The 17,592-nt window shown below is 46.9% G+C and overlaps 1 protein-coding gene across 1 annotated transcript; it reads left to right on the top strand.

The window, feature by feature from the left end:
• The first annotated feature begins 3,439 nt into the window (after positions 1-3,439).
• On the top strand, positions 3,440-16,994 carry vstm2b (V-set and transmembrane domain containing 2B). Its single transcript, XM_062549412.1, has 5 exons — positions 3,440-3,991; positions 4,690-4,877; positions 5,595-5,624; positions 6,351-6,753; positions 15,999-16,994. Exons 1-5 carry the CDS (start codon positions 3,919-3,921, stop codon positions 16,085-16,087), a joined length of 783 nt encoding a protein of 260 aa, XP_062405396.1. The 5' UTR covers positions 3,440-3,918; the 3' UTR covers positions 16,088-16,994.
• Positions 16,995-17,592: the final 598 nt, after the last annotated feature.

Below are 17,592 nucleotides of genomic sequence, written 5' to 3'. Positions count from 1 at the left end.
AAGAGAGAGGAAGAGAGAGAGAGGGGAAGATAGAGAGAGAGAGAGGAAGAGAGAGGAAGAGAGGGAGAGAGGAAGAGCAGGCCGGGTCCCTCTGATGGTGTTATTATAAGCTGTACCCCTTTGCCTCACGCATTAATATCACATCTTTGCACTCATGAATTAGACAGAGAGCTGCCTTCATGTCACACTGCTGCCCAAGTCCCTCTCTTCTCCACTCCGAGCACCAACAGACAGTCACGCTGCTAGCAAGGTCATGAATAACTAATTGCCATCCAGAGCTAAATGCGATTCTCGGCGCCGAGGAGAAGGCGAGGAAGCGTCAAACCCACCGAGGCCTCTCCTGGCATGACAGCGCCTCACCTAGCAGTCAGGAGAGCCTGGGACGACCTGCCGCTGGCCTCCGGGAGAGAGCTGCTGCTCCCGCCACACACAGGCACGTACAGTGCAGTACAGTAGAGGGGGGCCATCACCGCAGCCACACACAGGCACGTACAGTACAGTACAGTAGAGGGGGGCCATCACCGCAGCCACACACAGGCACGTACAGTGCAGTACTGTAGAGGGGGGCCATCACCGCAGCCACACACAGGCACGTACAGTGCAGTACAGTAGAGGGGGGCCATCACCGCAGCCACACACAGGCACGTACAGTACAGTACAGTAGAGAGGGGCCATCACCGCTGCTCACATGGATCCACAGCGCTCATATCTAGGGTGAATGGACACAGGCAGTGCAAAGCCAATACTTCACCAATGGTACAGCAAGCTCATAGGATCAGAGTATGAGTCTGTGTGAGTCTCATCACACATGCCTGAGTAACGAGTTATAATTATGTATTTTGGTCAGACATTGTCCATTGAATTTCCCCTTGGGGATCAATAAAGTATCTATCATCCTGTGTTTATCAAATGGTGTGATATTCACACTATTTTGTAACTTAGAGACAATGCTAATGTATGCAGCACAAAGTTGCTGCAATGTCGGTGTTATCTGATGGGATTAAGGTATCATGGCCAAGGCTGATTCTTTTTTTGTCTGAGAAAAAACGCTTTGGCCCACACACCATTCTTTGTGGAGTAAACCTCTCTCAGCGATAAACAAATCGGGCTGAAATCTTGCGAGTGATTTGCGGAACACACATGAATAAATCAGCGTATGGCTCGTCCTCCCAGGCATCGGCGCTGCCCTCCGGCCGCACTGCGGCGTGTCCAGGGATGATGATGACGGCGTGAGAGATCGTCTCGCCGGCCGCCGCGCGCTACCTTGCAGGAATGAAATCAGTATCAATAAACAGATCGCCCAGGCCTGGGGGTCACCTCCTCCCGTAATGGCCACTCCTGATGATGTGGCTCTCTAGTGACACCGCCAGAGGCTCGGCAGGCATGATGGAGGCCTCCATCTTCTCCACCTCAGCCTCGTGCGGCCCGCCGCTATTGAGCCAAAAGAGCCGTCCTATTGGTATTTCCGCGCAGCCCGATATGTCAAGATACTCACACAGCCTCACAGAAAATGGTTTCACAATGTAATAATGGTGATCAATATTTCAGATTTATGACATAGAGACTGCACGTGTGTGTGTGTGTGTAAGTGTGTGTGTGTGTGTGTGTGTGTGTGTGTGTGTCTTCAGGGTAGAAAGGTGGCAGGGGGAGCACAATAGGAGAATTACGCAATGTAAAGGTTGAGTACACAATTGGGGGTAAACACCCTGTCCCTGTCACATCCAGCACAGCCTCAGTGCCAACAGCTCAGCAGGTTGAGAGGCCTAGCCTGGGAGGAGGGCAAACAGGGAGAAAAAGAAAAGAAAAAAAGACATGCAAAGAAGGAAATCCTTCAAGAGAAGCGGTGGGGTCAGCCTTAGCCTCACGCTGACTTACCCAAAATATATTGACAGATGCCCCGATGAGAGGCTAAAAATACACTTCCTGCCCATAAGATAAACTGGAATAATCCCTGCCAGCCTTCCTGTTCTCCCTTTCTGCTACTCTCCCTCCCTCCCTCCCTCTCCCTCTCTCCCTCTCTCTCTCCCTCTCCCTCTCTCTCACTCCTTCTCTGTCTCTCTCTCTCTCTCCCGTCTCCCCAGCTCGCTCTAGCACCCATGGACTGATGGTGGGTGAGTGCTAATAGGAGGGTTTCAGTGAACAAGTGCTGCATTATTGGCAGGCAGCTGGGAGGGCCATTTTACGATTCAGCCTGAGGCTCAGTCTGCTGCACTAACCAAGGCCTCTGGGAACGGGAGCCGGGGCGGGGGGGGAGGCTCGCGTGGGGATCGGGGGGGTGCAGGATTAAAGTCATCATGTGCCGACACATCCGCTGAGCACGGCCAGCTCCTTTAAAGAGGGGCACGGGGTACCCTGAAATGCAGGCAACACTCACAGACAGTGCTGTAGGGGTCCACGGCTCCTTTCGGAGCAGGCACGTGACAGCAGTGCATATAGTCAACATGCTTCATCGTGGACGTCCCCACACATAAGATGATGCTGACGGCCGTGTGTGGAGTTGGCTGTGTGGGCAGGTCAGCCCTGTTGGGTTAATGCATATGGACTTCCACTCCACATAATGAAGGTGTACATGCTCCTGCTGAGCATATTATGTGGCTACCAATGACAGTTCCTCTGCTAGGGCTTTAGCATGGCAATGAACACATTACCTTAACTGCTCATTCAAATTCATACAGACTATTCATACTATACAGATTCATTGTGCTATTCATAGGCTATACGGTGCATGAATAGGAAAACACATGCTATTTGTTTCAAATATTTGAATGTTATTTCCTACATATTTTTTTTGTCTTTGTCATCATGATGTTGATATTCTGCATACACCTAAATAACAGTAAATTATATTAAATGTAAAAACTATGAATTTCTTGCTCATCATTGACATAGTTTAATGAAACATGTTTTAATTTATGTAACAAAACTGACTCTGATAAGGGCATGCAGATTGCCCTTGTGCTTTTTACAAAAGGGGGCGGGAGACAGTTGCCTAATACCTTACAGAAAGAAGATTAATCTCTAGTTCAATGTTGCACATTAAATGGAACTCCTCCGACTGCCATTCGGCTGTGGCTAATATAAACACTGTCTTGTTGATCTTAGAAAAGACAACAATATGAATCATCTTGATTCTAAATAAGCTATTCCCTAGGCTGGTACTATATAGGCTTGGACGTCAGTTTGTGAAAGATCCCCTCATAGGTTGAGCCGTATGCTGATTTGAGAGACGGGAAGCTTGGTCAGGTTCCAGTGTGCTCGTCAGGCTGTCAGTGGCGGTGTCGTGCGCGCATGCCACACTGAGCTCGTGGGTTTGGAAATGCCAAAGCGCCTTCTCCCTGCTATGCGCTCACACACACAGCAGACGGGTCTGGTCACGCAAACAGGAACTATCGACTGATGCTCCAGCTTCTAAGCGCTGCTCCAAGAGCAAAAGGGGAAATCTCTCGTCCTCTGATTAGATTTTCTGTTTTTTTGGAAAGCCGAGCTAAGGATGATTTTGTGATGGGTGGTTTAAAAGAGTATGGGAAAGCTTCCCTTTTTGCGGAAAGCAGAATGAACATACTCATTTCTGTCGCAGAGAAGTTGCATTTCCGTCAGAAGAAAACCAGGCAATAAAGGAATCCTTGGCATAAAGGGATATCAACATAGAAGAAAGGCTAAGAAACACTTACTCTACGTACAAGGGGTCTTGTGGTCTGTCCCTTTGGATTGTACATACAGTATTGTCCGACAGAGGTGAAATCGTTTGGAGTACGCAATAACCTTTTGGGATTTTTTAAAAACTACACCAACCTTTTGAAGATAACAGAGTTCTCATAACGACATCGGACTCTTTCGATATGGAGATGTTGCCATAATTTTTTTCCAGGTCAAATGACCGTTTTCACTCTTTGCTAATATCACTATTGTATTTATGAGATGGAAAAACGGGGACTCCACGGTGTCCTTTGTTATTTGATTCTTAATGCTCCCTTGATATTCTATGTAAATGGTAAGTAAACTTGATCTATCCTTGTTGCTAGTGGCTTGTCAGTATTTCCCATGTTGCGTATTTAGCCCAACTCACAGTTCAAAGAACCAATCTTTTATTTCACAGCAGGACTTGCTGCGCTTTATAAAATAAGGGTTGTTCTACTAGTTTATGACTTTTATGTCAGCTATTTGATTTTCATGTTGGTGATTAAATGACAGTGAGGAGACTTGATTGACTTGATTAGTAGGCTATACCCGCATGTAGTTCATATGAGGGGTTACCTGTCTATATTTTGCACATATGCCATCTACAAATTTTGCATAGTAGGTCATCAACTTTTTAAATATTTTGAATATGAATCGGATTTATAATGCTTGGGAGTTCCGGTCCTAAGTCCCGGTCTTAAGCAACATCAATCAGGAAAAATCATGCGCACGCCCGCACGCGCGCGCCTTCTCTAACATAAACCTATATGCACACTCAAACACACTTCGTGCAAGTCTCTTTCTTGGCGTGTCTGAATCCTTTGGACTTTGTCGTTTTCTACCTCAAACAGCTAATCCCTTAGACATTTAGACTCCGTGACAGAAATAGAGCAACACCCGAAAAAATCTGTCTGCCAAGCCCATGTATCGGTCTGATATGTCGGCAATCACTGTTCGTCTCCTCCCTGCTGTGCAAATTAACCCATGCCTGTGTTGTTTTCTCCACCTTAGCAACATTTACTGAAGTGCCCAAAGATGTAACCGTCGATGAGGGTGAGGACATAGAGATGCCGTGCGCTTTTCGGGCTATTGGGTCTTCGCCCTTCTCCCTGGAGATCCAGTGGTGGTACCTCAGGGAGGCAGCCCCAAGAGAACTTGCACTCGAACTGCAAATTAGCGCCACACAGAACAGACCCAAGGTAATCTCACTGGCGCACTCAGCACGGCAAACGCTGCCATACCCTGTTGTCCGAATATTTCTACTTTCAAAGGCGTGCAGTAGCACCTGCACCCGAAATGAGGCAAGATACCTCAATCCAGTTCAAAGGCGTTATGTCTCAGCGTCAGCGGTGGAATGCACTCGGATATAAAGCACGGGACCAAGGCTTCCCTTCAAATAGGGTGCAATGCACTTACTGTCTTGTTTACTTAAGTGCTGTATTTTAACATCCCGTTGTTGATTATAGCTACCATTTCCCTGTGCCTTGGCATTTGAGACCGGGAATGTGACTTGGGATGGAGAGTAAAAAGGAAGGCTCTCACGCTGAAAGATACAAAGACCACTTGTTGGGCTTTAGGATGAGTCCAATGACGATTCCTATGCACACCGCGTAAATGTCCTCATCGGAAAATACAGCATTAAGTTACGGATGCATCTTTGCATCCGAATGAATGGACGACACATCTAGTGGCCACAATAAGATTTGGACTCATTTTGCAGTCTCATCCGCCATTACAATCCAATGGCAAAATAGGTTGTCCCAAACTGTTGCTGTCCATGGTGCTGAAATCCCAGGGCGCCCAGCCTGTGTCAAAACGTGCTATATTCACACTGAAACAGTAAAATGCTGCCATGACTTAAAAACAAAATGTTTTACTGTGCTTGTTGATCATGAATGATATGTATTTTTTTCCAGGTGGCTCCCAAGGATGCTACCAAAATAAGTGTGAGTATTAAATTCTGAAATTCTTCACTATGGTTTTGTTTATTGAAATCAATTGCCACGTATGATGTATGATAAGATGGTCAACATCTCTCAATGGACAAAAGAATTGTGGTCAATGGTAATTTCCATTCAGACAAGAGGCATTTAATCATATTCATTGTTGTTTCTCAGCTGCCAGAGACGTCAGGGCTGCATTAATCATGAACATTGTCTGACTAAAAATACTCTAACTAATTCATATAATGGAACCTTATTGTTAATTTTCTAAGCAGTTATGAGCAACGATACATGTTGTAACTCTTCAGTTTGCAACGTTTTACAGTTAGATGGTAGGTTGATTTCCGTTTGGCAAGTTGGCAGTGACTAAATGTTTTAAATACCATAAAACATTTTTGACACGAAAGAAAAACCTACCATGTATTTACACATTGCCTCGCCATTATCCAAACGCCCATTTGTTTGTGAGACAGAGACCATATGATGGTTATAATGTATCCATGCTCAAAATTTATGACAGCGTGGACAATGTGATTTTCTCACTGAATTTCAACTCTGTCTTGCATCAAAGCCACGTACTACAGTTGTTTTCTAGAACACCCAGAGGCCATGTTCTCATCGAGTTTACTGATAGAACCTAGATGCATTTAAGGTTACAACAGATGTAGGCAACCTTGAAAACATGTCACCTGCCTTGAACAATATGTTCTTCTTTTTATCTGTTTCTAGACCGTGAGGGTCCAGGGCAGTGCCATTTCCCATAAACTAAGTCTCTCCAACGTACGTAAGGAGGACGAGGGTGTGTACGAGTGCCGCGTTACGGACTTGTACTCCGAAGAGACTCTGGAATACAAAGTCCAAGCCACTCTGCGGGTCAACCCGCGAGATGGCATGGTGAATGAGGAGGCCGTGTCTCACATCCAGAACCGCTTACCGCTGCGGAACAACAATAACGCGGCCGGGGGACGGGCCACCTCAGAAGTGGATCAGGGTCAGGGAAAGCCTTGGGTGCCTCCTCCAGCCGGTGTTGGTCCCGTTTCCCCTTCAACAACGACAACAGCCTCTGCAGCAAAGTCCTCGGCTTCGCCTCGGCCCGGCAATGCGGCCATACTCCGACAGCAGCACGGAGCCGGTAAGTGGAAGTTCAACAGTGGCACCTAGCGGGCGGATAGAAAAAGACAGCACGCCTTATTGGTCACCAGTGGAATAGGCTACATTTGAATTGATCTATACTAGTTGGTGCTATTCCTTCTGGTATATAATAAAGCTACTTCTGTCTTTGAGCAATTATTTTAGGTAGTTAGCAGCAAACGGGGTTTCCCCCCAGTATCACTCGAAGATTTGAAACTGAGGACTACTATCATCCACGCTTGCATAATTACAGCTTCACCAATTATCTGCATGAATATCCTGTAGTCACCATCGCTATCGTTATATTGTAGGCTATAGTCCTTTTTACATTTGGGCGTGCTTTTGTATCTGACAGGTGTTGTGTAACAGGTACACATAAGGTTGTGATTTCCATATTCCTGTGTTTCATTACTAGATATATTGTTCCTTTGTCTTTTTTGAGAAGATGTCACCCAAGGACTTTTATCAATTTTATCACTGGAGAATTTATCTCTCTTTAGACTCCCTGCTTTGGATTCTAGGGGATAGTGGTGATGGGAAAGCTTATTGTGGGCCAATGACTCCTCCTTGGTCCATGACCTAACCTTGAGATGTCTCGTACAGAGGCAGTGTATTCCTTTGTGTCACGGCCACTCGGCCTTAAACTCTGTGCAGCCCCATCAGCTTTTATGCAGGGGACCTTAACTGATGCAAACTCGTTGTATCCTCATGGAATTCAATATTTCCCAGATAGTGTGTGTGTGTGTGTGTGTGTGTGTGTGTGTGTGTGTGTGTGTGTGTGTGTGTGTGATTTCATGACTGTGAAAGCTGTTGTGTTGGGCGTTGTTGTAACACTCCTCCTTTCAGTGAAATATATCTAAGATATATTGATAAAATAATACGTTCTTGGCAACAGTCCCAATGACACCCACCTGCACATACCAGGTGGTGATGCAGGTGTGAGAGATCATTCTCCCCTAGGCATGCTGTGTGTCCAAGCCTTGCACCTTTCCAACTTTTGGAAAAAATATCATTAATGAGTAATACACCAATTAATTAATACACCAAAGATGTTTGTTTTTATATAACCTAATAAATATGACAGGGAAAACATTGTTTGAATCTGATAATATGTGCTGAGAAGTTTAGTTTTCGGCTGTAATGTCCTGAGGAGGTGAGGAGCTCCAGAGACTTGTTGATGCACCAGTATTGTAAATCTTCATCAACAATTTCTCATTTCACAGAAGTGCATGGAGGGCAATATGGAAATGTCAGAGCCACCAACAAATCTCATCATGTGGAACATTAATATGCAGATTAGTCTGTGTGTTTGCACAACGCTGTTGTGTAACAAGGTGTGGCTCTTGAATCTGCTGAGATAAGGCACCAAAATGCACCTAGCACTCTCCGCTCCTCTTGGGCTCAAAGACCTTTGCTCTCCTCGGCAGACAAGACCAAGATGTCGCGTGCGTGTTTGTCGTCATCTGACAAACGAGCTGCGATGGGCTCTCTGTCCCCGGTGGGCGTGCTGAGCCAGTAGTCACATGGCGCATGTTGGGTTGTCTGCCTTAAAACAATCAGTATGCCAGGCAGGGGACTGATCACATACACGGATGTCAAAGAACGAGGGAACGGCGAATCAAAGTCACGCAGCTCTTGATGTGGGGGCCTGGTGCCGCTGCCAAGGCTGCCATCTTGATCTCATGGTGTGCAGGGGAGTTGTCTGGAGCAGGTTAAATGTCCGCCGCTAGTGTCTGGCATGGTGGGCCTCGCTGCGCAGCTAGAGCCGTGAAGCTCTTGTGAGGTGGGAATTTGGAGAGTTGGCGAGTTGGCGAGCTGGCTTGCGTAAAAAGGGTTATCTCAAAGGGTTTTTTTTTTCTCTTTCTCTCTTTTAATTAATCTCTCCCTCTCTATCTCTCTCTCTCTCACTCTCCTTTTTCTCTCTATCTCTCTCTCCTCCGTCTGTGGCGCTCCGTCACTTTTCTCTTCCAAAGCACAAAGCACACACTTTGTCACTGGAGGTTCTATGCTTTACATGCAAAGGTGGCTCCTTGACAGATTACCTCTAGTGCCTTTGGAATTTGTGCCAAGGTTTCTTGTGGAGGAATAAGTGACAAAATATGTAACCAAAACCAATCATGCCTGAGGTGGTAATGCTTCATACAAAGGCATATGAAATATGTTTTCATAACACATCAGCTAGTTCCCATGGCAGCCTCCCCAGCTTTATTACCTTTATTTAAACAGGACAAAGAGCTCTAATATGTGGACTGTGGATGTGAGGAGTAATCTGTTCATATCTGGCTGCTTGCACAGGGTCGGTGGCATACATTCATATTAGCTAATATTAGCCTCCTGTGGACTGTATCTGCCAAACTAAATCAAACACTATAAGTGCCTCGCTGACACTTTAACATTGACGGAAAGATCTGGAATTTGTCTTGGCCTTTTGTTTCATTTTTTTCTCCTCTTGAGTGAACCCGTCAATGAATTTGTCATCGGATTGTGAAGGTTAAAGAGCATTCTGGCACATTTGACGGATTGCTCCTCTAAATTGTGGTTGCAATAAATGTGTTGCTATGTGTGCGGCTGCCCCTGTGTTTGTGTGTGTGTGTGTGTGTGTGTGTGTGTGTGTGTGTGTGCGTGTGTGTGTGTGTGTGTGGGAGAGAGAGAGAGACAGAGAGAGAGAGTTTGTATAGTTGCAAAGGGTTTGTGACGGACCCCCTTTAAGCCTGCCTCTTTGGAAATGTGTGCATCTGTCACCTGTCCACCATGTCATCTCTGTGAGTAGCAGAGACTATTAATATTAAAGGGGAAATGCCACAGGCTGTTGGCCAATCAGCCAGGCCCTCGGCACGCTGTCAGGTGCCTCAAATTGCCTCTCAGCATTCCCTTGGCCCGTCAGCAGCAGACGGGAAACGCCATGTCTGCTCACCGAGGGAAAAGGATAAAGGCCTCGGAAAATTCACCAGCAGACAGACTCCCAGGGGACAAGGCAGATAGGCAGATACATGGATACAGGCAGGGAGCGAGAGACTGATGGATACATAGATGCATGAATAGGTGGATTAGTGTGGGCTTGTCAAAGACAGTAGCATGGCATCCTTGGATCAGCTTTGTCATTTGAACAGCTGTGGCTGGTATATGGAAATGTTTTAAAGCGAGATTCTCGGGAAAGCACAGTTTGAGATGTTTATCGCTTCTAGTGTAAAATGTACATAATGAGATGTGACGAGAATGAAGGAATGTGTGAGCAGGAAGGAGAAAAGAAGAGAATGAGAGAAAGAGAGAGAGGGAGAGAGAGAGGGAGAGAGATCTGCAGAGTATCACTGGTGCAGAGCTTTGGCAGGTGAGCGGGCGGATTTGAGTCTGGAGGAGTGGGTGAATAGGGGGGGGGGCGGATGAGAGGAGGAGTGGGTGAATAGGAGGGGGGGGGGCGGATGAGAGGAGGAGAGCGGCACCAGAGGACAGCCTGGCACGGGTTACGGTACACAACGGCTCAGTCTCTAATGCGCCTACCCACAATGCCATGCACCAGCAGCCACCCCAGGTGACCTTGGCATCCCTTGGCAGCAGAGTTTGTCTGTGGCTGGACAGCTGTCTTAATCGCTTATGAAACTGACTGTGTGGGCATGTGTGTGTGTGTGTGTGTGTGTGTGTGTGTGTGTGTGTGGACATGGGCCCTTTCTGTGTCGTTGCTGATGAGGGCACGTGTTTGTGTATCTCCCCAAAGTTCTCCAGTGCCATCATTTGCATGTTTAGTCATGTTCGCTGACCCAGAGCGCCCCAACTCCGCGCTTCCGCGGGAAAAAAAGGGAAAACGCTGCCCAGGTCCGGGCGTCCTTAACCCCCCGCCCCCCCAGCTGGGCTTATATAACCCAATCGCACGCATTAGTCCCGAGCGCGCGCGGTGCCGTCTCTCGGAGGAGAGGAGCGCGGCGGGGCCGCAGTTAATGCGGCAGGAGAGGCGGCCGGTGAGCGCTGCTAATGGGGCGGCCTGATGAGGGCTGCTGAGGTCCGGCTCCCCCGCTGCACAGAGGATGGCCGGGGCTCTGGAGCTCTGGAGCTCTGTGTGGCTGTGCTCTGCTCGCCTGTGCTCTGCTCGCCTCTGCTTGCCTGTGCTCTGCTCGCCTCTGCTCGCCTGTGCTCTGCTCGCCTGTGCTCTGCTCGCCTCTGCTGCAGCTGCGGCGACTGTTCCGGCTCTGTGTGGGAGGTGCGTGGCTGCTCTCTTGCGGGTGTTAATTGTTTCTCTTCCCCCCCCCCCCCCCCCCCCCCCACACACACACACACACACATACCCCCCCTCTCTGTGCGGAACGCTGAGTGCAGAGTTACAGTGCAGAGGAGATGGGCACAGGGGAAATTAAAGCGAGCCAGCGACTCTCATTCTCGTTCGCGCACGCTACATATGTCGAGTTTGTATTTATGTGACAGCTTGATTCACTGGAGAGGGCATCACAAAAGTAAAAGCTGAAAATTAGAAACGCGGTATGTCAGACACGAAAATAATAACTACGGGGGAGCTTATAGTGGAGTCTGGAGCTGCTGTCAACTGAGATGCCACATCCCCACTTCCACCCAGGCAGTCTGGAAACTTGGTAAACAATGTGCTGCTATAGGCACATCCTGATCCTCTCTGGGGCGCCGAGGCCATTATGACTTACAGATCTATACGCCACCCCCAGACCGACTTCTTTCAGAGATGGAGGAAAGCAAAAATCACCTTCACATTTGTTTGTCTGCCGCTCCGAGGTGGTCTATTCTCTGGCCTAATAATAAAAGCATGGAATTCAGAGAGAGAGAGAGAGAGAGAGAGAGATGGCGGATGTCCTCAGTGCCTGCCGTGAAGGCTTTGCTGCCTATAAGGGAAGGAGAAAGAGTGGAAGAGATTTGTTTGTTCCCATTTATAACTGGAGGAACAAAGCCAACTGTCAATACGGAAGCTGGGCCTTTGTTAGCTCAGCACGGTCAATAATCCCCTCCTCAGAACGCAGCGTTCCTCCTCTCTTCTCTTACAACTTAGTCTCTTTCATCTCCCCTCTTATTCTGGCCACTTATTCTCTGGCCACTGTATTTTTCTCTGTCCTTATCAGCTTTATATTGAGCAGTGAGCCGTGCGGAGAGAGAGTGGGATGCGGGCAGAAGACGGAAGCCCAGAGCTCAGGCGGGAGACGCCGCTCGAGCCTGTCCTGCACCTCTGTCCACTTCATGATCTGGGTGATTGATGCGCTCGTGTCACCGGTATCCCATAAGGCACCGGGCGGCAATCGCGCCGATTGCTGTAGCACTCTGGGGCGCGGCGGAGAGGGATCCTGCCCGTGACTTCCCAGAAGTCTCCTCTCAGGATATCATTACACCCTGACACACTAATCCTCCTTGAGGTGACCTCCGATAATCCCAGCAGGCCCCCTCAAAGGTCACCGTCGCACAGGCAACTGTAACCTTGTGAATTTACAATGTGCCAATGTGTCACCTTCACTCTCCAACAAGTCAATAGAAGGCACTTTATTACCATGGGGACCGGGTGCTGCCTTTTGTCTGTCATGGTGAAGTAGTGTCTGATTCCAAGCGCCTGGGCGTGACAGGCCAGCTCCTGGCAACATCCCCTTCCACAAATAGCATCCGCCACTGCTGGGTTTAGAAGGAGGGAATGCCTCACACACACACTATCCTAACGAAATACTGTATGTGGGCCCTCTCAGGCAAGCCTTCAAGTTCCAGTGTTTCTCAGGCTTCCAGCGATTATTCAACAATCCCGATGCCTTTCTTTAGCTTAATCAGGTTCAAAAGCCTGCCTGTGCAAAGTAATGTGTTTGAACCTCGGAGAGGTAGCGATAGAGCGGTAGATATAGCGCTGGAGATAGAAAGAGCGAGAAAAAAAGAGGGGGAGGGAGAGAGAGAGAAGAAGAGTGGGATTTCAAACGCACTCTTAATTAAAGCCTTGGTGCTGCATGTTTTATGTTGACACTAGATAAATAGTGCAGTTATGTAGTGGCGTGCACATTCCTTAATTGAGATTGAATCTTGTGTGCTTGGGAGATGTGCTCTCCCTTTACGGACCTCATTAAGGGCACTTTAATTACAGCGCAAACAGAATGCAAAGTCTTAGATTGTAGATAGAGCTCTGCTCTGTGTGCACGGAGCTTCCCCAGCACAGGCTCATTAGTGTGGAGAGGGGGAATGGTTCCGTGAGGGAACGTTCAGAGAGCCTCACTCGAGCTCTGGTGGATGGGTCTACGTCTCCACCGTACAAAAATCCACTAAAGTACGCCGTGTCATTTTGTCTTGCTCCGAATATCCGGAGCGACTTTCACATACAGCTGGCCATTGGTCAGCTAAAACCTATTTGCGCACCATGGATTCAATACGGTCTAATATCCAATAGCTCCGCCGGCGTAAGGAGAGAATTTGGGTCAAATATGTGTTGCGGGGCTAAAGAAGACGATGTTTTATTGGATAGTTATGAAACAGGATCATAAGACTGTTGAACCTGTTTTCTGCAAAGCATTCCACTAAATATGTCATAACCTATTACAAGAACGCATATTAATATCCATTCATAGTGTGCTACAAGTTGGGGGATTACGGCAGATGTGTGAGCCGTGCCACTGACTTGAAACCTCAGTGACTTTTGTGTTAATGTGTATAGTGATTATGTCAACAATGGCCAGGGTCAAGCCACATGACTTTAGCCGATTTGTGGTATTGTTAGTTGATTCATTCATCTGGGCTTAGTTAAATCTCCTCTATCTCACTGAGCTGAGAGATTTTAATTGTCTGAGTGGTGACCCGAGCCGTGTAGAGGTCAGACTCGTTCCGAGGTGATGAGCGAAACACGGAAGACTCGCTCGCTGGCCGCGCGCAGCCGCACGTAGGGGAAGATGGAGCACCAGGGGAGGGAAACGAGAAGGGTTCATTTGGGGGGAGGCCGGAGATTTAGAGGTTGCGCCCACAGAGCGCAGCGGCCAGAGGGGCCAGGGCTTGGCAGCGGTCCACTCACCGGGCGCCGATCAGGACACCAGTGCCAGCCACCACAGCCGCCCGGCCTGCAATTAGCATGGAGCTCACTCCACACAACTGGCCCAAGCCGCTGGCTATAATTCGGACCAGTGCCACTGTTTTTTGTTTTCCCCAATTCATTTCCTTAAGCTTAGCTTCCTTGCTAATAACAACAGCCCCCAAACTGGAGCCAAACAACAAGCAAATTGCCTGTGAAATCGGTGTGTTTGTTTGTTTGGTGTGTGTGCGCGCGTGTGTGTGCGCGCGTGTGTGTGTGTGTGTGTGTCAGAGAGGAAGAGAGAGAGAGGGAGGAGAGCGCTGTGGGAGGAGAGGTGCAGATAAAGGCCGTGCTCTGGGCCGCCCCTACTGAGGTGGTGTGTGTCTGTCATTAAGACAGCTGGCTGCCCTCCAGAGCGCTCCTGTAGACACGCGTGCCCAGCACAAGCATGCCCTGCTGCAGCCACAGCATATGCTCACACACACGCGCCCTTGTGCGTGTGGCGGGTAAGCCGTGCGCACAGCACTCATCTGTTCTCTTTTTTTGCCTTTTTTAAGGAGAGTGGTGGGGGTGGAGGGGTGGAGGGGTGGGGGTGGTGAGGAGAGGCAGGGTGGATGCTCTGGGACTTGGTTGCCAGGAAAAATTAGAACAGCAGTAAACAGACGCCCATTTTACACTCTAAATGTCAGACTCTCACTCTCTGTTAAGCACTGAGTCAGTGTGTGTGTATGTGGGTGTGGGTGTTCTTACTGTGGGCATAAGAGTGTGTGAGCCTCTCAGGGCTTGTGTGTGTTTGTGTTTGTAGACACCCACCCACCCATCCACACACACACACGCACACACACACACACACACACACACACACACACACACACGCACACAAGCAATCAGAGCATATCCATGCCTTTATTTCTGTGTGTGAAATGACTATAGGAGAGTGAGCAGGAATCTGTCAGCCGCTGGCTTTACTGTGTTTTGCTCTTCGACTTGTATTGCGCCATGACAGAGACTCTGTCTCCATCGTCCCTGTCCAAAGGAAATGAAAGCTCTGCCTCTCTCTCTCTCTCTCTTTGCTCTCTCTCTCCCTCTGCTCTCTATCTCTCTCTCTCTCTCTCTCTTTGCTCTCTCTCTCCCTCTGCTCTCTGCTCTCTCTCTCTCCCTCACGACCAGAAGCCCCTCACTTTAGGCTATTTCATCTGGAGCCCAGGAGCACAGCTCACGGCTCCCCCTCATATCCTGTTTAACTCATGCAAATCCAAGGTGGCGTGCTCGCTCTCTCTCCTGAGTCATCCTCGCCGCTGCAGAGCGGGCGGCGCGAGGCAGGCTTTAAGCAGCCAGAGCGCTGACCTGTCACTCTTTGAACCTGCTATTTAGAGAACTCTAATGGTGTGAAATGTGGCCAAGAAAGTGAACAGTCTCCCTCCAGACAATGAGTCAGTTAGAGGCGCAGGACATTGTGCCTTCTCCCCGCCATCATGCCTCGCCTCCCTTTGTGGCCATCAGAGTCTGTGCGGCAGGGCTGCTTAAAGAAAGCCCAAAGCAGACGCCAAGGCAGAGGGCATTCATATTAGATGGCTGGTCTTAGATGCTCTGCATAAGAGCAAAATGCCTGATAAAGAATTTGTATACTCCCATATGTATTCTCCTGTCAGGTTTGCTCAGGTGATGGAAAAGATATGTCCATTTATACTGGCGTGAGCAATTTACTGGACATGAACTGATACTGTCATTTCTTATCTCTTACCCACCAAAATTCATTTATTGTAAAAAAAAAAAAAAAATGTGAGATCATTTTTGGTTATATGTTTTGACAAACACAAACAAAACAGACATTTGTGCATTTCACATTTCATTACGATTTTTAGTAGTCCTATTAATGTCCTTTGATCAGGTCAGGCTTTGTCCACCACTTGTCAATTTGAAAGAGGTCATTGTCTGAGAAAATTCTATGAAAAACCATGATGTTTATTTTAGGTCATATTGCCCTTCCTGAAGGAATAGATTGGTACATATTTCAAGATAGTGTACATATAAACTTGACACAATTTCCTTCCCTATATACTGCTTAAGTTATGAAGAAACAAGGTTCACCGGAGCAACTCAGATGTGAAGTTTTTAGATATTTATTTAAGGTGCCAACATTGTAGGACTAACGTTTCGACGTTTGCCACGTCTTCATCAGAGTGCTGCTTAAGTTATACGATTGAGAGAGAGACTGAATGAGTAACCATAACTTGTCATCTCTCCTTTGATGTCTTTCTGTGGACTAGGTTCTGGAGCCATGGCAACCACCAGCCCACTCCTGTGCATCATTTTGCTGGTCCTGCATAAGCTCCTCCCCTTCCTGTTAGCCTACTAAGAGACTTCAACCAAACGACGACCCGCAACGTTTTCACTTTATGTACCAAACAACAAAGGGAAAATATCTCTCTATATATAAATATATATATATATCTAAATAAATATATACCATTATGGCACATCACCAACTATGAGGAAGCTAAGGACGGAGGACTCTTGAAGATGTACCGTATAAGCTGAGGAGAGATGGCAGTCCTCTTTCTTGGACTTTTGGAGGATGGTGCATAGGAGTGGATGTAAAGCGGATTATATGAGAAGCATGACAAAAAAAAATGATCGAGGAGTCTTTGTGAATAAGAGCTTCACACTTATGTCATACACACCACAACATCCATGAAACGCAGCATCTGATTTCCAAATGATAAGTGTTTGCCCTGCTAAATGCATGGCTCGTTATTTATTTTTGGTGATTTTTTATTTAATTTGCCTTTTTTCTGTTCATATAACTTAATTGTCCAGTTGCAGTTTTCGTCAGTTTTCGATTCATTTATTTTTTGCTTTTTATTTATCTCATTGGACCTCTTTTGGTTTCCTTTCCGGAGTACATTGTGGTCTGGATGAAAACCATTTATTTCTTTTTGTTTTAATTTGATTCTTTTTGCATGAACTGTTGAGCAGTTTTTCACTCTCCCATTTCAAAGCCATCACAGACTGTTTTGAACATTTTGGCTCTTTCCACCAAGACTGTGTGAGTCTATATGTTCTGTTGAAAACCCTAATATGATTTTATGATTTTGTTTTTCATGATGTATAAAAATGCGACCTTATATATTTTGATTAAATAAGGCACACGTTTCCATAGTTGTTGTTAGTCACTTTCAATAATGTTTATTTTTATTAAAAATATGGTGATCAAGGTATGACATTCATTTATAATAAAAAAGAAAAAATCTTCTTGGTTTGTTGCCAACACAAGTTGAAATAAAGGTTGTTTCTTTTTTAATTAAAGTAGATGGTGTGGTCTATTACAAAAAAGTTAGCCTAGGTGCAAATGTTAAATATTTTTGTATAAAACATGATTATACTAGTATATTCTATTCTGATAAGAATTTAAACATTTCCCTTTGTACAGAAAAAAATAATAATATTGTGGTCTCACTTTCTCAGGGAGTGAGTGAACTCGGTTCCTAAACCCACAGGTCTTATCATAAGAGGAGCACTGATCTTAGCCCACACCAGCCCTGGGCCCAGTGTTGTGGGAGACGTGCAAACAAAATGTTATTTTTGGTTTCTGGAAGATTTTCTGATGAGCACTTCCATGAGAAGAAATAGTGCTCGCTTCACATGACATGAGTGTGTCCATGTCGGTGAGCACTGCTCATTTCATTAGTCAAATGTGTATAGCAGTGGAGAGAGGAGGCAAATAACAGTACTCTATTGTCTGTCCCTCAGTCTCAGCCAAAAAGCTACAATCACTACCTTTAACTGGGTGCCTTAATAGTGTCTTCTATAACTATACTGTCTGTGCATAATAAGGGCCACACATAGACAAGTGAAGAGAAA

This window comes from Sardina pilchardus, chromosome 11, assembly GCF_963854185.1.
Source record: "Sardina pilchardus chromosome 11, fSarPil1.1, whole genome shotgun sequence".
Lineage (NCBI taxonomy): Eukaryota > Metazoa > Chordata > Actinopteri > Clupeiformes > Clupeidae > Sardina > Sardina pilchardus.
The sequence above is the reverse complement of the archived record's forward strand: the minus strand, read 5'-3'. Positions and strand labels throughout refer to the sequence as shown.

Coding starts and splice junctions, on each gene's coding strand:
- vstm2b (XM_062549412.1), top strand. CDS start 3,919: ATGGAAAAACGGGGACTCCACGGTGTCCTTTGTTATTTGATTCTTAAT. Junction 4,878..5,594: donor CCACACAGAACAGACCCAAG/GTAATCTCACTG, acceptor ATTTTTTTCCAG/GTGGCTCCCAAGGATGCTAC. Junction 6,754..15,998: donor CCGACAGCAGCACGGAGCCG/GTAAGTGGAAGT, acceptor TCTGTGGACTAG/GTTCTGGAGCCATGGCAACC.